This window comes from Beta vulgaris, chromosome 8 (assembly GCF_026745355.1).
Source record: "Beta vulgaris subsp. vulgaris cultivar EL10 chromosome 8, EL10.2, whole genome shotgun sequence".
Taxonomy (NCBI): domain Eukaryota; kingdom Viridiplantae; phylum Streptophyta; class Magnoliopsida; order Caryophyllales; family Amaranthaceae; genus Beta; species Beta vulgaris.
Window position 1 is genome coordinate 201,893 of NC_079209.1, and position 20,889 is coordinate 222,781.

At 37.5% G+C, this 20,889-nt stretch overlaps 2 protein-coding genes and 2 non-coding genes across 6 annotated transcripts; 1 reads left to right on the plus strand and 3 right to left on the minus strand.

Moving 5' to 3' along the window:
• Positions 1-10,887: 10,887 nt before the first annotated feature.
• Positions 10,888-15,025, plus strand: LOC104909103 (uncharacterized). The gene is made up of 5 exons (XM_010698301.4): positions 10,888-11,022; positions 12,737-13,035; positions 13,126-13,248; positions 13,944-14,234; positions 14,645-15,025. Exons 2-5 carry the CDS (start codon positions 12,769-12,771, stop codon positions 14,846-14,848), a joined length of 885 nt encoding a protein of 294 aa, XP_010696603.1. The 5' UTR covers positions 10,888-11,022; positions 12,737-12,768; the 3' UTR covers positions 14,849-15,025.
• A 1,106-nt stretch (positions 15,026-16,131) lies between these two features.
• LOC104909104 (uncharacterized) lies at positions 16,132-19,379 on the minus strand. 3 transcript variants are annotated; one of them, XM_010698302.4, is made up of 3 exons: positions 19,174-19,379; positions 17,805-18,784; positions 16,132-16,493 (listed from the first exon to the last, which is right to left on the minus strand). In XM_010698302.4, exons 2-3 carry the CDS (start codon positions 18,718-18,720, stop codon positions 16,468-16,470), a joined length of 942 nt encoding a protein of 313 aa, XP_010696604.1. In that variant the 5' UTR covers positions 18,721-18,784; positions 19,174-19,379; the 3' UTR covers positions 16,132-16,467. The 3 variants fall into 3 exon arrangements, with proteins under 3 accessions (XP_010696604.1, XP_010696605.1, XP_057247090.1); XM_010698303.3 differs by having other exon boundaries at positions 17,805-18,824; XM_057391107.1 differs by lacking the exon at positions 19,174-19,379 and having other exon boundaries at positions 17,805-19,153.
• On the minus strand, positions 19,312-19,383 carry TRNAD-GUC (transfer RNA aspartic acid (anticodon GUC)). The gene has a single exon. It is a non-coding gene; the product is annotated as a tRNA-Asp (tRNA).
• A 775-nt stretch (positions 19,384-20,158) lies between these two features.
• On the minus strand, positions 20,159-20,230 carry TRNAD-GUC (transfer RNA aspartic acid (anticodon GUC)). The gene has a single exon. It is a non-coding gene; the product is annotated as a tRNA-Asp (tRNA).
• Between the last annotated feature and the right edge of the window lie 659 nt (positions 20,231-20,889).

Sequence of the window (20,889 nt, forward strand, 5' to 3'; positions counted from 1 at the left end):
AGAGATTTGGACTCGAAAGAGTTGAGCGTCCCGATTCTGCTGGGATATGTTTGAGAGACTAGCTAAGATTAAGCCGTCGTACCTTAAGGGGTAAGCTGACCCTATCCTCTTAGAGAGTCGGATTAGGGCGTTTGAAAAGATTTTTGGGGCTGTGAATTGCCCTGCTGACATGAGAGTAGGACAAGCTGTTTTATACCTGAAAGATGAGGCTGACTTGTGGTGGAGAGAAAACGGGGCTAGATTGAGTGCTGCTGAGGGATTCAATTGGGAGCCTTTGTGATTGTGCTGAGAGAAAGTTTTACCCTGCCTTCATGAGGAAGCAGAAAGCCCAAGAGTTCATCAACCTTAGAATGGGTAGTATGACCATTTCTGAATACTATAGTAAGTTCATAGCCTTGTCTAGGTTTGCACCTGAGGTTGTAGCTACTGAGGAGCTTAAGGCTCAGAGGTTCGAGCAAGGGTTGACTGATGAGATCCAGTTGGGTTTAGGGGGTGAAACCTTTACATCTTTAGATGTGGTGTATGGGAGAGCTTCTCATATTTATGGGTTGCAATCGAGAATGGATAAGAAGGCTGGAATAGTTGGTGAAAAGAGAAAGGAAGTGAGTACTGGGGGAACCAAAGCAACTTTAAGAAAAACCGAATGGGAATGGGAATTTCCAAGGAAGAACCAACCAGGATAACCGTAGTCAGGGTAGACCTGAAAGGGTGTACCATTGTAAGAAGTGCAACAAAAACCATCCTGGGCGGGACTGTAAGGGAGACTTGGTGATTTGTCATTACTGCCAGAAGAAGGGACATAGAGAGTTTGAGTGCTACGCCAAGCATGGGAAGGATCTGAAGAATCAGGGGAATGGTAATCAGGCTAGGCCAGGGTCTAATCAAATAGGAAACCAGGGTCCTAGGCCTGGAGGTCAGATTAACCAAGGAAACCATAGTAGGCCTACTACCAATGATAATCCTACCCAGAACAAACCTGCAGGAAAAGTGTTCGTGATGAGTCATAACGAGGCAGAGAGATCTGCGGATGTGGTAACTGGTAATTTCTCTATCAACTCAGTTTTCGTTAAAACGTTATTCGATTCGGGGGCTACTTATTCTTTATTTCGCCTTCTGTTTTAAAGAGTCTGGGATTGGTGGAGTATGAGTCAATTGATTGTCTGTTAGTATTCCACTGGGGAAGTCGTTAAGTGTACTAAGTTTTTAAGAACTTACCTTTGAAGATAGGAGGGAGTGTTTCTTTCCTCCATTTAATCGAGTTTAACTTAGGAGATTTAGATGTGATTCTTGGGATGAACTGGTTGAGTCATTACAAGGCCAGGATCGATTGTGAAGTCCAGAAAGTAGTGTTGAGAAACCCTTCGGGAAAATTTACCTCATATAGACGATTTGGGAAACCTAAAAACTTTGGGTGATCTCTGCTCTACAAGTGCAGAAGTTGATGAGAAAGGGGTGTGAGCTGTTTTTCTGTAGTGTGCAAGAGTGAGTAAAGAAGCTGAGTTAAAACTTGAGGATGTTCCAATAGTGAATGAGTTTATGGACGTATTTCCGAGTGAAATTTCAGGTATGCCGCCTGCAAGAGCTGTCGAGTTTACCATAGACTTAGTTCCTGGAACTGCACCTATATCTAAGGCACCTTATAGAATGGCACCTCCTGAGATGAGTGAGTTAAAGACGCAATTCAAGAACTTTTGGATAAGGGTTATATCAGACCAGTGCATCGCCTTGGGGAGCTCCTGTTTTGTTCGTGAAGAAAAAGGATGGGAGTATGAGGTTATGTTATGACTATAGGGAGTTGAATAATGTTACCATCAAGAACAAGTACCCTTTGCCTAGAATAGATGACCTATTCGATCAACTGAAGGAGCTAGTGTGTTCTCGAAGATTGACTTACGTTCAGGATATCACCAGTTGAGGGTAGCTGATAAGGATGTACCTAAGACTGCTTTAGAACGCGTTATGGTCACTACGAGTTCACTGTAATGCCATTTGGGTTAACCAATGCTCCTGCTATATTTATGGATTTGATGAATAGAATCTTTCATGAGTTTTTAGATAAGTTCGTAGTGGTTTTCATCGATGACATTTTGATTTATTCGAGGAATGAAACCGAACACGATGAACATTTGAGGATTATCTTAGAAACCTTGAGGAAGAACCAATTATATGCCAAGTTCTCTAAGTGTGAGTTTCGTTTGGAGAAAGTAGCATTCTTGGGTCATTTTGTGTCTAAGGAAGGAGTATCTGTAGATCCTGCTAAGATTCAAGCTGTGAGTGAGTGGCCAACTCCAAAGAGTGTGACTGACATTAGAAGTTTCTTGGGTTTAGCTGGCTATTATAGGAGATTTGTGAGGATTTCTCGAAATAGCGAGACCTATGACGAATTTAATGAAAAAGGAGACCAAGTTTGAGTGGAATGAGAAGTGTGAGGAAGCCTTCCAGATCTTGAAAGATCGTTTAACCACTGCACCTGTCTTAACCCTACCTGATGGGAATGAGGGATTTGAGGTCTATAGTGATGCTTCGAAGAATGGTTTGGGTTGTGTATTGCAACAGAATGGGAAGGTAATAGCTTATGCATCGCGTCAACTGAAACCCTATGAGGCTAATTACCCTACCCATGATCTAGAGTTAGCTGCCATATGTATTTGCATTGAAGATTTGGAGACATTATCTTTATGGGGCAACCTGCAAGATATTCACAGACCATAAGAGCTTGAAATACATATTTACCCAAAAAGACTTGAATATGAGACAAAGGAGATGGCTAGAGTTGATTAAGGATTACGATCTAGACATCCAGTATCATGAAGGGAAAGCCAATGTGGTGGCTGACGCCTTGAGTAGGAAATCGAGTCATAGCTGAGTACTTTGATAGTTCCTGAGGAGTTGTGTAGAGATATGCAAAGGTTGAACCTAGAAATTTTAAATCCTGGGGAAAGTGAGGCTAGACTCAGTAATCTTTCTTTGGGAGTGTCAATTTTCGATGAGATCATTGAGGGTCAAGTTGGGGATGAGCATCTAGATAAGATAAAAGAGAAAATGAAGCAAGGTAAGAGTAGACTTCAAGATTCATGAGGATGGGAGTCTAAGGTTTAAGGGACGGTGGTGTGTACCACAGAAGTGTAACGACCTAAAAGACGTCTTATGGATGAGGGACATAAACTCCTATTCTGTGCACCCTGGGGGTGACAAGTTGTATAAGGATCTTAAGGTGATATATGGTGGCCGAACATGAAACGAGAGGTAGCCGAGTATGTGTCTAAGTGTCTAACCTGTCAGAAAGTGAAGATAGACCATAAGAGGCCCATGGGGACAGTCCAACCACTAGAGGTTCCTGGATGGAAGTGGGATTCGATTTCTATGGACTTTGTGACTGCCTTACCCAAGTCGAGGAGTGGAAATGATACCATTTGGGTTATAGTGGATAGACTGACCAAGTCCGCTATTTTCATACCTATTAAGGAGACATGGAAGAAGAAGCAACTCGCTACAACCTATATCAAGCATGTAGTGAGATTGCACGGAGTCCCAAAGGACATTATTTCAGACCGTGACTCTAGATTTCTATCTAAGTTTTGGAAGAAGGTCAAGCAAACCTTGGGACAACATTAAAGATGAGTACCGCCTTTCACCCTGCGACCGATGGTCAGACTGAGCGGACTAACCAAACTATGGAAGCATGTTGCGAGCTTGTGCTATAGATTTTCAAGGAAGTTGGGAGGACCAATTAGATTTATTGAGTTCTCTTACAATAATAGTTACCATGCGAGTATCAAGATGGCACCTTTTGAGGCGTTATATGGCGGAAGTGTAGAAGTCCCATTTGCTGGAACGACTATAGTGAGAATGTAGTTTTGGGGACAGAATTCATTGAGGAGACCGTCAAGAACGTTAGATTGATTCAGGCTAGAATTCAAGCTGCGCAAGATAGGCAGAAGAGTTACGCAGACTTAAAGCGGCGCGAAGATGAGTTCGCTGTAGGTGATAAAGTATTCCTGAAAGTATCACCCACCAAAGGCGTTATGCGATTTGGGAAAAAGGGCAAGCTGAGTGCTAAATATGTAGGCCCATATGAAATTTTGGAGCGCATTGGGAAAGTAGCTTATAGATTGGCATTGCCAATGGAGTTTGAAAAGATGCACGATGTGTTTCACATATCCCAATTGAAGCGCTATATCCCTGATGAGCGCCATGTGTTAGAGCCTGAACGAGTGCAGATAGATAGTAGCCTCACTTATGAGGAAAGACCTGTCAAGATTCTCGACAGGAAAGTGCGTAGTACGCGTAACAAGGATGTGCATATTGTCAAAGTTCTTTGGTCTAACCACGAGTCAGAAGAGGCAACGTGGGAAGCCGAAGAGGATATGAAGAAAAAGTATCCAGACCTATTCCTTGAGGTGAGTTACGAGGGCGTAACTCGTTTTCTTTAAGGGGGGTAGAATGCGATAAATTTCGCGCTTTTTGTCTATTTTTATGACATTTTCATGTATATGTATGCCTATGTTGGGCAATTTGCACATGTTAGTGCAAAAGAAGTAGAGTCTCCGCATAAGAAAAGTGTTCGTAAGTAACACAAGTGTTTTAAAAATGGGAAAGTGCACGAGGCACTACTTTTCCCAAAATTTTCGAAATGTTAGTTAACTTTGAAACAGAGGGTTTTGTGTTAAGTTTCGGGACGAAACTTCTTTTAAGGGGGGTAGACTGTAATCCCCCACATTTTTAAAGGATTTTCATAAATATATTAAGTTATTTATGTAATTATATTAAATCCAAATGAGTTTGGAAAATGATTTGACTTTTAAAAAGGGTTGACTATTTTAAAAGTCAACTAAAAATATTTTTCTAAGCTTAATAAAGTTTGTAAATTTTAATTAAGCGTGTTTTAAATAAGAGTTTAATTATTAAAAGTATATTTGAAAAGAAACTTAATGGAATCGAAAGCCCAAAAGAAATAAAAAGGGAAAGGATAATTTGATGACTAAAGTCCTAACAAGCCCATCTTGTTAGTCATCAAAGTTTTAATTATTGAATTCCTTTTCCTAAGCCCAATAGGATTAGCCTATTGTTTTAATTATTGAATTCTTTTTCCTAAGCCCAATAGGATTAGCCTATTTAAATATCCTAAAACCCGAATTTTTGCCCTACACTTATTTTCTCTCTCCTCACTTGCACGTGATTTCGAGCCTCCTCTCTCTCACTCGACATTTTCTCTCTCCTCTTCCTCTTGAGCGTGACTTCCATCTTTTCTCTCAAAAATCGTTTCTTCTTCGCTAAGTAACGTTTCTTGTTGAACAAGAAACGTCACAAACCTTTTTTGAAGCCGAAAAAGTGTGCTGCCGCCTCCTTGCTGCTGTTCAGTCCGGCGCCCTTCTTCCTCCTCTTATTTTGGTTGTTTTCTTTACTTCTCCTTTAAGATTCCATTAAAGTTCTAATTTTTATTATTTTTTTATTATTATTGCATGATTTGATTTGAGTTATTATTTTTATTTGAAATATGTATTTTTCGGATCATATGTATAAAGAAAAATTTCAGATTTATTATTTTTAGTTTTAATCATGAAAGATGTGATTTTTAGGGTTTTAAATCACTAGAAATCGAATATTTAGAGTATGAATATGAATTTTGATTGGAATACGATTTTTATATTCATTTAAAATATTTTCAGAAGGTTTAGAAAATTTTATAGTTGCTGGAAATTCAGAAAGTTAATATTTTAAGGTTTTTAATGGTTTTTAATCACTAGAATAGTTTATCTATACTAGGGATTAAAAATAATGAGAGTTTAAATTATAAAAACGATTTTTAAAGAAGTTTAAAGGGTTTGGGGTTTTAAAGTTGCTGTATTTTTTTTAGTACAAGTATTTACTCGATTTCTTGGTTGTTTTAGGCGGAGAATTCACTGTAGGGGACTTTTAGTGCTTAAAAGTGGCCTACCGTTACGTTTATACGAGGTACGTACATAGTCTACGTGCTAAATGGTTAGAAACATGCTCTAGGGATGTTTTTAATTTGTAGTATCATGTATAGGACCTTGTAGTTCATATATATGATTTACTGAGATGGCTTTACATGTTATTTGCTTGTATGCTACATGTAAACTAAGAATATGTTTAAGTATGACTTGTTTGTATGGAAGTTTGATGCAAGCAACTAAGTTTGTTTGGTATTAATTCGTGAGTGAATTAATGTAAGTAAATTGGAATCATGGATTCTTTGAGTTTATTAATTTATCTTATAAGAACCGAGGATCTTATTTGGTAATTTGAGTTATACCTATTTAAAGGTACGATTTCTGTTGGCTGGTTCAACAAAAGGATAAAAAGAAATAAAAGGAGTCTTGATTGATAAGTTGTGAACACTTTTAATCTAAAGATAAAAAGATTTTGTTGATTATGTGATTAGTGATTGTGTATTATTTGGTTGTGTGGTGTCACACAAGTATAAAAGAATGCAACGTAAAGTGAAACGAGAATAGGTTATAGACTTTAGACTGTGCACGTCTAGAGTTGGACATAAGGGTTGGGGTTATGGTGAGCGTCCATATTGTTTTCTAGGATGGGTTGATCACCATCCCTTTTATTCAAAGGTTCCTCGATATCGCAGGTCACTCTGAATGCGGAGTCCGCCCCATTTCATTTTATGCGACAACTCGTCCTAATAACTATTCCATTTAAAGGATAAAAAGTTAATTAAGTTTAGTTCAGTAAAGTCGTCTGCAGAGTTATTATTTATTTATGTTATTATTTTCTCAAGTTTATGTTGTAGTATCATGTTTAGGATTATTTGTCTGATATGTAGTACTCAGCTTTGCTGATTACGTGCTTGTCTGTGTTTGTGATCATGGCTTTGCCTATTGATCCTGTGGTGATCCTTCGGGGAGCAGAGTCAAAAAGCATTGACATTACAGGTTCGAAGATGCATACCATTGGGGAATCTGGAATGGAGAGGCTTTGATTAGTAGTATTTAAGTTGTTTCTAGGAGTTTATATTTTCAGACTTTAGCTTTGAGTGGTGTGATTCAGTTCAAACATTGTTTGACTCTTATTTCATAAGTTTAATAAAGTTGGTTTTGTTTTAGTAAGTTTTCCGCTGCAAAATTCTGAGTAAGCCGAAACGTTTTCACACGGGCGATAATGCCTGGGTAATTCTCTAAGTTTTATATTATAAAGTATTTTCTAGAAAGAGAGAATTATCGGGGTGTTACATTATTATCCACGCTTTCAAACTTTCCCGGGACCCGGGCACCAAATGCCATGGGATGTCTCCTAGGGACGTGGGATGTCATTTGAAAGGACTCCCATGGCTTGTAACGAATATATGAATGCTTTCACGTATATTCTTGGGCAATTTTGGGTTGCACGAGAAATGAACAAATGGGGTGTTTAGCAGCATTTTGAGCCAACTCAAAATGAATAAATGGGGTGTTTAGAGACTTTTTGAGGAAACTCAAATGGTACTGGGCAACCAGACTACGTTACAAGTCATGTAGGCACCCCTAGGAAGGATTCGGGAGATAAATATAATTGACCACAGAGTAGTCTGAAATGCTCCTAAAACAGCCAAAATTGAAGGTTATTATACAAGCTATTGGGATTTCCCTGGGACCAGAATGTGGACCCCACACGATGCTTCTTGGGGACATAGCAGGTCATTAGAAAAAAATCTCATGGCTTGGAACAAATATATGAATGCTTTCACGTTTATTTCGAGTCAGTTTTGGGTTTGTAAGAGAAATGAAGAAATAGGGTGTTTTAGAGGATTTTTGAGGCAAAACAAATGGTACCGAGCACCCGGGCTACGTTACAAGTCATGTCGGCACTTGAAGCAGGTTTCGGGAGTAAAATATGATTGGGCCCAGAAGAGCCCAAAATGCTCCAAAAACAGCCAAAATTGAAGGTTATTATACACACTTTGGGACTTTCTCGGGACCCGGGCGCTAGACACCATGGAATGTCTCCTATGGATGTGGGAGGTCATTTGAAAGGACTCCCGTCTTGTAATGAATATATGAATGCATTTCACGTTCCTTTTGTGGCAATCTTAGGTTGCACAAAAAATGAATAAATGGGGTGTTTAGAGGATTTTTAAGGCAACACGACTGGTAGCAAGTACCCAGGCTAAGTTATAAGTTATGATAGCACCCCTACGAAGGTTTCAAGAGAAAAAAAATGGTCGGGCACGGAGGAATCCGAAATTCCCTAGAATACCCAAAAATTGAAGGTTATTATACACGCTTTCAGACTTTCCCTGGGTCCGGGCTCCGGACGCCATGGGATTCCTCCTAGGGGCATTGGAGGTAATTTGGAAGGACTCCCATGGCTTGGAACAAATATTTGAATTCTTCCACGTTCATTTCAGTTGCAGTTTTGAGTTGCACGAGAAATTAATAAATCGGTTGTATATAAGCTTTTTGAGGCAATACAAATGGCATCGAGCACCCGTGCTAGATTTAAAGTCATGTCGATACTCCTAGAAATATTTTGGGAGAAAAAAATGACAGGGCTCGGAGGAGTCAAAAAATGGCCACAGAAAGCCAAATTTTAAGGGTTATTATACACGGTTTCAGACTTTCCCGGGGGGGGCTTGAGCTCCGGACGCCATGGGATACCTCCTGGCGTCATGGAAGTTCGTTTGAAATGACTTACATGACTTGGAACGATTATATGAATGCTTTCACGTTCATTTTAGTCGCAATTTTGGGTTGCTCGAGAAATGAATAAATGGATTGTTTTGAGGCTTTTTGATGTAACACAAATGATACTGAGCACTCGCGCTACGTTACAACTCATGTCGCCTCCCTTGGGAAGGTTTCGGGAGAAAAATATGAACGTGCCTGGAGGGGTCCAAAATGCCCAAAACAACCAAAATTGAAAGGTTATTATACACGCTTTCGGACTTTACCGGGGTCAAGGCTCCGGATGCCATGGTATGCCTCATAGGGACATGAGAGGACATTAGAAAGGACTCCCATGGCTTGGAACGAATATTTGAATTCTTCCACGTTCATTTCAGTTGCAATTTTGGGTTGCACGAGAAAATAATAAATAGGTTATATAGAGGGTTTTTGAGGCAATACAAATGGTATCGAGCATCCGAGCTAGATTGAAAGTCATGTCGACACTTCTATGAAGATTTCGGGAGAAAAAAATGACAAGGCCCGGAAAAAATGCCCACAAAAAGCCAAAATTTAAGAGTTATTATACAGGCTTTCGGACTTTTTTGGGACTTGGGCTCCGGACGCCATGGAATGCCTCCTGGGGTCATGGGAGGTCGTTTGAAATGACTCATATGGCTTGGAACGATTATATAAATGCTTTCACGTTCATTTTGGTCGCAATTTTGGGTTGCTCGAGAAATGAATAAATGGGTTGTTTAGAGGCTTTTGAGGCAACGCAAATGCTACTGAGCACCCGGGCTACGTTAGAAGTCAAGTCGCCACCCCTAGGAAGGTTTCGGGAGAAAAATATGAACGTGCCTGGAGGAGTTCAAAATACCCCAAAAGTGACAAAATTAAAGGTTATTATACACGCTTTTGAACTTTACCGGGGTCGAGGATCCGGATGCCATGGTATGCCTCATAAGGACATGGGAGGACATTAGAAAGAACTCACATGGCTCCGAACAAATATATAAAAGCTTTCACGTTTATTTCGGGGAAATCTTGGATTGCACGAGAAACGAATAAATTCCTGAGGCATGGGCTCCGGACGCCATGGGATGCCTTCTAGGGGTATGGGGGACCATTTGGAAAGACTCTCTTTGCTTAGAATGAATATATGAATGTTTTCACGTTCATTTCAGTTGTAATTTTGAGTTGCACGAGACGTTAATAAATGAGGTGTTTAGAAGCTTTTTTAGGCAACGGAAATGGTACCGAGCACCCGGGCTATGTTACAAGTCATGTCGCTACCGCTAGGAAGGTTTCAGGAAAAAAAAATATGACCTTACTCGGTGGAGTCCAAATATTCCTCCAAAACAACAAAAATTGAAGGTTATACAGGCTTTCTGACTTTCCAAGGGTTCGGGCTCCAGACGCTATGGGATTCCTCCTAGGGGCATGCATGGGAGGCATTTGGAAGGACTCCCATGGCTTGGAACAAATATATGAATGCTTTCATGTTTATGTCAATTGCAATTTTGGGTTGCACGAGAAATGAATAAATGGGTTTTTGGGAGTTACACGATTACATGGCAAGGGAAGAGGAGGGGGTTGCGCGACTGTAGGGGAAGGGGAGTGGGAGTGGGAGGGGGTTGTGCGACTGCGGGGAATGGGGGGCTATGGGGGGGCTGTAGGGGTGGTGGGGCAGTAGGGGGAAAGGGGAAGGGGTGGGTGGTGGGTGGATAGTTAGGGTTAGAGTATTAGATTAGGGGTTACAGTTAGCTGGTTTGGGTTAGTTTATTAGGATTAGAGGGGAGATTAAGGATTAATGACTAACAACTTTAGACTTTCGTTAGTCATAAGGATAGGTTGATGTATTTTTTAAAAACTTCGAGGGTATATGGTGAATTTAGAAACTTGCAAGGATATATGGTACATTGACATATCTAATAAATATTTTACCTAACAACAATTACTTTTTACATATTTGTAGAAACTGATGGTATTGACCCAACTCGAAATGTCAATTTAACATTTTCATTTATGATTTTTACCAAGTCGAGATGTCAATTTCTTAAGTTTCAGATATGTGATACTATTATGTCATTGGTGCAAATAAAAACGATTTTTATTACAATTTCATATGACTATGCATCAATCTTTTATTTTCTAAAATTCAAAGATTTTTTGTGCTACTTTTTGGGAATAATAGAGAGAAAAATAGAAGAAAAAATTGGTACACGTGTTTTGCGAGGCTTGGCCCATTGCTTCGCCATTACTTGTACAGATCTTTCAAACTCGTCTCTCTTCTCTTCATGGACCCGCTTCTATTAATACTTACTACTTCGTTTTGATCACTCCATTTAACTGATTGAAGTTCCGCAAACCTTATTATCGATCGAATTCTTGCAAATCTCGAGTAAGTTCTTCATTTTCTTTATTTCTTTTTTATTGATTGCAATCCTTTTCCATTTCTAGTTTCTTATTGATCTTGCTGCAAATATAAAGTAACACTTCTGAAATTACAAGTCAAATATTTTGTGTTAGTGCTAATAATTTGAAGATATATATGCTCCATAATTTTACATGCCCTTGCATAATTAGCAGCTTTTTCTGGGTTTTTTTTTGCTCAAATTTTGTGTCTTTTTTACTTTCTACTTCTGTAATCAACTAGGTGTTTTGCAACTTTGACTTCTGGAAGTTTCTAGATCTTGGGTTTTTCACATTGTTTTGGCAAGGTTGAAACTTTCTCCCGAATCAGCTTATAGTTAGGTAAAGTTGGTAAATGGATTAGATTATTATGGGTTTTATGCTCTGAACTTGTAGTATAAGAAAAAATAATTTAATGATTTCAATTTTGTGTGGTTTACCGTGATTTTTGAGTTTATTTGTTCAATTTAGGTGAATAAAAGTGAAACTTTCCAAGAAAAGTAGAAATTTCTGGAGCTAGTAATTATTGATTGGGTGTTTGGTTTTTGCAAAAGAGGAATCAAGGAATGATTGAAGGATGTATTGCCTTGTTTTTGGTGGGAAATTTAGGGTGCATTCTTTTTACCTAAAACAAAAAAATTTATACAAAGAAAAATTCAGAATAGTTCAAATAAAGGCCAATATGTTACAAAAATAAGCTCTAATAAGTTCAAATAAGTTGAGCGAAATTCAAGTGAAGAGCACGAGCCCTTAGATGGCTGAAATCAAAGCAAGTAATTCACTCAGTTTTTCATAAGTTAGATACTTAGATTATCTTCTTTTCGTTGTATGAAACATATGAGGAATTTTTCACTGAAGTGTTTTTATTCAATTCCAAATTGAAACTTTGTCATTAGATTTCTTCAAACATTTAGTTCATGTCAGAAGATTGTCTTATAGTTTCTTCCTATTTAGTTATTTCCTAAATTTGAAGTAGGTGTCAGCCATAATCACCTGGTTAGTCATGTTGAAAGATCAAGTTAAACCCTACTGTTAATGGTCATTTGGTTAACATCAAGTTGCAAGGGAAGTAGATCAAGTTAAACACTGATATTAGTGGTCAACTGGTTAGCATCAAATTGCAAGGGGAGTACATCTTCCTGAGAAGTTGTAATGTGACTACCTTTAGGACTTGTACTTCCACTTCTCCATGAGCAGAGAAGAATTTATGAAAAGGGAGCCGAGGTTGCAAAATTTCTGTGGCGTGAATCTAACATCGCCCCAATGGTTTTTTTAGCAACATATATAAAAAATTTATGTCCAAAGGCAAGTGAGATGCTTTCTGATTGCACCATAAGAATCAATTCATTTTGATTACTAGTTCTGTTGATTTTATATTTTCCTTTTTAAAATTTCATTGTTTAAATGAGTGGAGCTCTAATTCTAGCTGTGCTTTTTTGTTAATGCTTCCTTTATTATTGAAGATAGTATCTGGTCTCAGTTTTGACAGCAAAGGATTTCTATTTGCCAAATGAAGATCCCCTATCATTCTGAAAAATTAGATTCTGTTGATGAATCTTGTGATTTTCATTTTGAGTAATCAGGGGTTTTCTTCTGACATTTGTGATTTAAAGTTCACGACACCATCACTGCTTTCTTTTGTTTTTCCAAGAGTATCAATGTAAGTGAATCATGGTTCTGACAGGAATTCTTTCATATTGCAGGTCCATTCTCTGGATACTCGTAAATCCTCAAGATGTTAGATTTAACTAAACTGAATCCCGGTGAAATTGTCCTAATAGGATGTGCATTTTGTGTACTGCTCACATTGCATTTCACGATACAGCTTCTATCGCAGCATCTGTTTTACTGGAAGAACCCTAAGGAGCAAAAGGCTATTATTATCATTATCCTCATGGCCCCTATATATGCTGCTGTCTCTTTTGTGGGTCTGTTGGATTTTCGTGGCAGCAAAGTATTTTTCATGTCTTTGGAATCAATCAAGGAATGCTATGAGGCTTTGGTAAATCTCTTCCTCATCTGCCTCCCCTTTTGTCATATGATATGTCAGCGCAATGGATTTGAAACTAAACTGCCAACAAATTTTATGCAGGTCATTGCTAAATTTATGGCATTGATGTATAGTTTCTTGAATATATCCATCAGTAAGAATATAGTGCCTGATGAAATCAAAGGAAGGGAAATTCATCATTCTTTTCCAATGACACTTTTTCAGGTGAGTTTATTAGTTTCCTCTTGGACTGAGTATACTGGCAGTTCATTGTATCATAAATTACATATGAGACGACAGTGAAGAATATTCTGCAACCCAACAAGTTGAATTGATTGAGATCATTTGCATTGATTTTGCTTGCCAAATGTCATAGCTGTCTCTGTGTAACATAGTAGTCGTTGGCGGCTCAAATAATATTCTTTTGTAGACAATATAAAAACTGGCATGTTGTTTCTAAGTTAGCTTCTCATCATGTTGTGCTGCATGGCCTTATCTTAGAATGCCATATTACAAATTTACAATGTTAAAACATATAAAAACATGAGAATATGGTATATTGTCTACAATGAAAATACCTTTTGGCAGAATGCAGCTTAAAAAGAGAATGGAAGGTACAATAGAGAAACGGCATCATGCTTCCGGATTGTAGAAACCTATGACCTCAAAGCACAGAAACGGTAGTTGTAGCGCTGAGTTCTCACTTCCTCTCACAGGCCAAGTAAAAACCTGTTATTTTAAGTTCTTGAACACGTTGATGACAGGTTCCTTATATGACATATATGCATAATATAAGTTAAGCTTGAAGTGTTATGCTATATCTTTGTCGAATGAGTGTTTGATTAGGACCAAGTGATTACAATAAAATTGTTTAGTTGGTTGCTAAGAAGTATGATGTTGATCTGGGCTTCCCAATGCAGCCTCACACTGTACGCCTGGATCACCGAGTACTGAGGCTTCTGAAGCTCTGGACATGGCAATTTGTCATCATTCGCCCGGTGTTATCCCTCTTAATGATAGTGTTACAACTTCTGGGGCTGTACATTTCTCCAATCAGCTGGACTTTCACTATTATCCTCAATGTTTCAGTATCATTGGCTCTGTATTCTTTAGTGGTCTTCTACCATGTCTTTGCTAAGGAACTTGAACCACACAAGCCGCTTGCCAAGTTCTTGTGCATTAAAGGCATCGTCTTCTTCTGCTTTTGGCAGGTAATTTTTTTCGCTGATTAGTTGACAATTGGATGTTGTGTGTCTTGTGTCTGATCAGTCCACAAGTAATGATTATTTAAACTAGTATGGCAAAGAGGAGAAACTTCAAATAGTGAAGAAAAGTTGTGGTTTCTTTCACCTCAATTCTTAATGAAGACCCCTAATGAAATGTGGCCTAGTATATTGTTTTGTTCTGAAAGAACTTGGAATTATTTTGTTCTGAAAGAAGTTGGACGCTTTATTGCTATTTATGAAGTTTGGACTGACCATAACAAAGAGCTGAACCAATTGTTTAAAGTCTATGGGCTACTTGCTTTCAGTTTCAGTAGTTTCCTGCTGTGATCCTCTTTTACTTTATATTACTTGTTTAAAAGTGATCATCTGATGTCTTACCTCTTAATTGTCGGCAGGGAATTGTACTCGAGATTCTGGTTGCCATGGGTGTTATTCGATCTCGTCATTCCTGGTTGAAAGTTGAACTTATTGAGGAAGGAATCCAGAATGTGTTAGTGTGCTTAGAGATGGTTGTATTTTCCGTTCTTCAACAATATGCCTATAGTGTCCAACCTTACAGTGGAGATGTTGGTAAATGGAAAGTGAAAAAGAATGATTAATTCACGAAATAGGCTGTTATAAGTGTAACCTTGTACAACATATGTAGCTGAAGGAAAGCATCGAGGTTGTATAATTTATTTGCAGTTTTGATGTAAGACACATTGCTAGAATTTGATCGAATATGAATATTGTCAGGTCATCTGAATAATTAATCAGTTCAGTTATCCTAGAAACTACTTCTATGTATTAGACCAATAATCAGGCCTTTATCTCTATTATATAAGCCAAGGGAGGAGGTGTGGTGTCCTCTTTTGAAGTGACTAAAATACCCTTAATGATCTAATTAATGGAATGAAAACAAATTACAAAAGCAAATCATTTAAAAATTCTCATTCCAACTTGCCATTCAAAACAAGTTTTAAATGGTATATGCATCAAATACTTCAATCAAAAATTAAATGGACAAAATATTTATACCTTATAAAAAAATATGGCATACATAACGTGCACATGAAAAGTCTGAACATTCACTACCTTTGATACTCTTTAATTCAGTTAAACCAACTCATTATTTTTGTTCTTTCTGTTCAATATTCATTCACAAAAAATTAATGTTAACAATCACTCACAACCTTTTTCATTTTTTTACATTAGCGAATTAATATATCTAAATTCATCTAACTGTTGAATTTTTCACATTTAAGTTTAATCATAAATAAAGTATGAATGGAGTATCTAATAGAATAACAAATTTTGAAATTAACGCACGCATCGCGTGCATATGAAGGCTAGTAGATATTAAAAGGCAGGAAATTATAGTATTAGATGTTGCTATGCTACTGCTTCGGGATTTTTATGCTTTTTATACTTCTTGAGTTCGTGTTAGAATTTCATGCAAAATACTACCTCCAGTATCTCTTAGGTCTAACAGAGTATCTATAATATGATATCAAGTCAGTTGGGAGCTCATCAATTGGGGTTAGCCAAATAATAGGTGTAGTTGTTTACTATGCTAAATTTATAAGAGACAAATGGGTTATTCATATCAGGCTTGGTTATACAATCCAGTACTTTAACTGAATAGTTGATCGATTGAGCCATTCAAATTTCAGGTGTGTTGTTTGGGCAGGTCAATCTCAACTTGGGTAAAAAACCAGGTATCAAGTACGGTTCACGTCTAGGTCCGGTTGGAGTCACTTTGCCAAGTCCTAGACTGGAAGAGAAGGCTAAAGGACTCGGTTGTTTTGCTTTGTTAATGCTAAGAAGTAAGAAGCAGACTACAGTGAGTTCCTCCAAAAAATGTTGACAGGAGCAGCTTGTAGAATTAGGCTATAAGAGAGAATTCGTTCCAAACACTAAAATACCTCATTATGTAGTGATACAAAACATTCTCCTCCAAATATATCATACAAGAAGTTAAACCATTATATATCTCAGACAATATGGCATCATGGAGTGCAACAACACAAAGATGACAGTTTAGTGCCTGATGTGGATTCAGGAGGGGGAAACCCATGACCAGCGCGCCTAAGACATATGAATGTGAGTTTTAACATGGAATGGATCTAGGACTGAAGGACTCGACCCATCTGGAGTTAGCAGTGATAGGCAGGTGCCATGATCTTTGGCTGAACATTTGACGCTGAGGTTGAGTAGTTTGTTACATTGATATGTGGCTTCACACTGGTTTATCCAAAACAGCACCTGCAGCATTATATGGGAAACATCAAAAGAGAATTCAGATTTTTTTTCTATTTTTAGAACTAGATAGGGAACCAGATGATGTGTACCTAAATAGCGCTCCCTTCGTCCTACACATGATTTCCCATTTGCTTTAAAACATAAAACTTCACAAAAAAATTGCCCGTAAATTCTCCCAATATATATCGAAATACAGTCATGTAGGATCTCGGAGACCGTATGGGAAAGAAGCAACTTTGAGAGACGGATGGATTCTGTTATACTTCCTCCAGTCCCTTCATTAGTCAATACAGTTCCCTTTTGAACTATTAAGCACAATATACCTACTTTTAGTCATGTTTCCCTCTCGTATATCAACTTTTTTACATGGTCTTTGGGACCACTTGTCTCTCATATGAGTCTATTTTCCATTGCCTTAATATGTGTGCCAAAGTCATATATAGTGATTAGTAAAGGATAGAGAAAGTATATCTCATGCATTAAATATCTTAAGTGGCTCAACATATAGAAACTTCAAGCATACAGGCCACACAGCTTCACCTATCTGGCCAAGAATATAGTTCATGACATACATACTGACTACTAGCTATGTTTCTAAGTAGCTAACATGATTTCAACATAAAACAAGTCTCATGGCTATAACTATTACAGGCTGAGTTTCCTATGACCTTCACGACCACGGCTATTCTCATACTCAAATGAGTTGTTTCGAGCTCAAATATGAGGGAAGTAGGGAATGCAAGAACAAGTGAGGGAAAGCAAGACTCTTATAATTTAAATGCTTCCCACATTAATGTATACCACATGCAAAAACTCTGATATCTGTCAGGTATTTGACATTGAATAGTAAGATTGAAAATCATGTTTTCTAAGGGGGAAGGAAAGAAGTAGCAAATTGGAGTTGTCACTAATCCCTCATTGATATGCATCATGTCAACATGTAACTAATTCGTACATTATCATGTACGAGTTCAAATTTCTTAAGTTCAACAAAGGCCTCGAATTCTAGAACATGAACTCATAATAGCAGTAAAATTTACAGTGTTAGGATAACTTCTGAAGTGGTGGAACAGCACTGTTATTTTTTAGTCAACCAGGCATACTTTAGAAAGCCTGAAGATAGCAAACATAAACAAATTTGGATCATATATGCATAATTTGCCCAATGTTATTCACATATTTTCATGCATTTGTTCACTGAGACCATGCATAATTTGTTCATAGGAAGAACATTATAATAGAAAATAATTAAGAAAGTATCCATAGAGGTCTATATCTGCAGCACAGATACAAGCAGAACAATGATGCACTAACCTTCTTCGAGTAGTTTAGATCCTTGATAAGAGAACAAGCGAATCGCATTTGAGTAGCTTAACTCCGCCACTTCTTCTGTACTCATCTCAAGCAGGGAGGCCACGAAGGTCAGTATGTTATGTATATTAGCCGGATGATTCAGCATTTCCTTTGGCAATTCTGGTGCTTCTTTGTCAGCTTCTGACCTAGCTCTCGAATGTGGACTCTCTCCAAGCGCTTGAAGTTCTGGAGAAAGAGAAGGATCACCTTCCACTAAGAACAAATCGCCCAAATTCGACTTAGGCAGGGCATCTGGTGCATCAGTCTCGAGCAGAATTCTATCAAAAGGCACTGCCTTGAGCATCTTCTTAGCCTTTTGTGATTTCATTGACATAAGAAATCCAGAGAAGGAAAAATAAGCACCAAGCCTTGCTAATTCAGGGACCATTTCAGCAGATCCTAAGTAAGAATGAAGAATAACTCCATCAGGAAAAGGGCCAGTTGATTTCATCACATCAAGAAGGTCACCAAAGGCACGCACACAGTGTACAGAAGCCGGCCTTTTGAGCTCTTTCGCTAGTTCTAGCTGTTTCTTAAAAACTTCAACCTGAACATCAAAGTCAATCTGTTTCCCATGTGACCCTTTGTCTAGACCAATCTCCCCAACAGCTGCAGTGGGTGTAGATTCAAAATACTGTCTCAAATTGGTAAACCAGCTTGTCGTCCTCTCAGGAACAAACCACGGGTGAACACCAAAACAGGGAACAACAGACGGATAAGATTCACTCATTTGCTTCACTAAATGCCAGTCTTTCTCTGAAACCCCATTAACCGCAAAATGGGCAATGCCCGAATCAAGAGATGACCGGATTAATTGTGGCGCGAGGCTATAAATTCTTGGGTCTTGGAGGTGACAATGGGCATCAAACAGTTTCATTGCCCCTCTCAAACAATTGCCAAGAAAGAATCTAATTTCCCAGCTAGGGACACTTGCTATTACACTGCCAATTCAATTTCCAAGTGAGCCCATACATACAATATCTAATGATGCACAAAATTGATCAGGTTATCAATAATTGAACAAATTTCATGGAAATATCTAAATATAAATTGTCATCAGCACATTTCCATATAAAAATTTATTAAATTGATTGGGAGAACATGAATACAATACATGTAATCATATATACATGATTAAAAAGTTAAAAACCCAAACCAGATTGCTAATTAACCAATATCAGTAACATTAGTAAGTAAAACCCTGAAAATAATCTAAAAGAGTAAAAATCAAGCATTATATTATCTAGTTCAATTACTAACAACGACAACTGCAAATGAACAAACTAGTACTGAAAGTAAATTAATTGACAGAAAATGGAACTGTAATTACCTGATGAAGTTCCAAATAAATCAAAATAATTTTCAGAAATGAAGCACTCAAAGTCAACCCTAATCTCAGATGATACTCATTACCTGTTCGCGTTTGTACAGAATTTATTCTCAAAAAGAAAGGAGAATAAAAAAAAATCGCCGTTGCCGGGGATCGAACCCGGGTCACCCGCGTGACAGGCGGGAATACTTACCACTATACTACAACGACTTGCTTGTTCATGTCAAGATAAGATGCAACTAATTTAATTTCCTGTTCAACCTTTATAAATTTTCTCTATCGACATATTTTCCTTGTCAAAAATCACCTAATAGATTAACACATTACCTAATAAATTATTACACTTTTGAAAATAACCATTCTATATAAGTTTTTTAAAAATTATCACCTTAATAAAACAAAAATATTTGGTAGCAATAGCACTATCAAATAACGTTTTCCATCAATTTTGTCTTTGAAGGGCGGTTTTTGTATTTCCTCTCGAAAAGACATATAACCCTTCTTTGAAAACAATCTCAAATTAATCTTGTCTTTCACTTTAGCTCCAGCCTCCAACTGATTAAAATTTAGACAATGAAACTAAAGTCAAGTTTTAACGAGAAACTCATAATTTCTAATTGTAATGATTATCACACACATAAATACTCACATTTTTTTATACTATTTAAATCCCCTAATTTCCCCAAACATTATTCTACTTATAACATATGAAAATATGTTATATCTCAATTTTAACAACCTAAAATGTTAACTAGTCAAGCTTAAACTGCTAATATGTAGGCTTTTAATCGTAATTTCAGAGTTTAATTCAATAAAATTAAGTTGAGCACACTTCAGTTCACCACATCAATATTAGAAAATTGTTTACAGACCAGTTGTTAAAAGGGCTAAATATCAATAGTGTCAGTGCTTAATCACCTGATGGAGATCCAAGCGGATCAAAATCATCTTCCGAAATCAGGCCTTACTAAACAAAAAAAATATTCGCCGTTGCCGGGGATCGAACCCGGGTCACCCGCGTGACAGGCGGGAATACTTACCACTATACTACAACGACTTACTTGTTTTATATTACAGAACTAATATAGAAATATTGATTGATTTGCTGAACTTTTATATTGTTATGTTCCTACAAACTCCATCCGCTTCATATATCATAAAATAATTTTCTGTCTTTCAACCAAAAATTGAACAAGTTAATTCACTAATAGCCCAAACAAAGGGCAGTACAGTGAGAATAACATGTTCAAGAGTAACGGGGACTTTAGCCACCAATTACCAATTGTTTCATGGATGCAAAGGCGACCTCATAATTTATTTGACAAAATTCGGAGAAAGAACTTAATTTTTCGAGATTAATGAAACAAAGAGAATAACTAATTATAGTATATTGTTGGGAATTAGAGGTGCATGGGGTTAATCAATAACAATTCTTACGTTTTAGTCATTAAAGGTAAATGGTATTTTGCCTGAAATCTCATGAATATTATAGGGTCTAATTTTCAATATGTCCGAGTAACTCATGCAATGACATGCATCATTTATAAATTTACGAGCTAGCAGGGTAACAAAGCATTCTCCATTGTGTGCATCAAACTAGGAAATTTATTAGAGATCGGAGAAATGTTATTGACTAATCACTGTCGTGTTCATGCATAAATAGTTAAATACTAAATAGAAAAGGAAACAAAGACGCCACATAAAAATATGATTTGA

Coding starts and splice junctions, on each gene's coding strand:
- LOC104909103 (XM_010698301.4), top strand. CDS start 12,769: ATGTTAGATTTAACTAAACTGAATCCCGGTGAAATTGTCCTAATAGGA. Junction 13,249..13,943: donor TTCCAATGACACTTTTTCAG/GTGAGTTTATTA, acceptor TTCCCAATGCAG/CCTCACACTGTACGCCTGGA. Junction 14,235..14,644: donor TCTTCTTCTGCTTTTGGCAG/GTAATTTTTTTC, acceptor AATTGTCGGCAG/GGAATTGTACTCGAGATTCT.
- LOC104909104 (XM_010698302.4), bottom strand. CDS start 18,720: ATGAAACTGTTTGATGCCCATTGTCACCTCCAAGACCCAAGAATTTAT. Junction 16,494..17,804: donor ATCTAAACTACTCGAAGAAG/GTTAGTGCATCA, acceptor ATAATGCTGCAG/GTGCTGTTTTGGATAAACCA.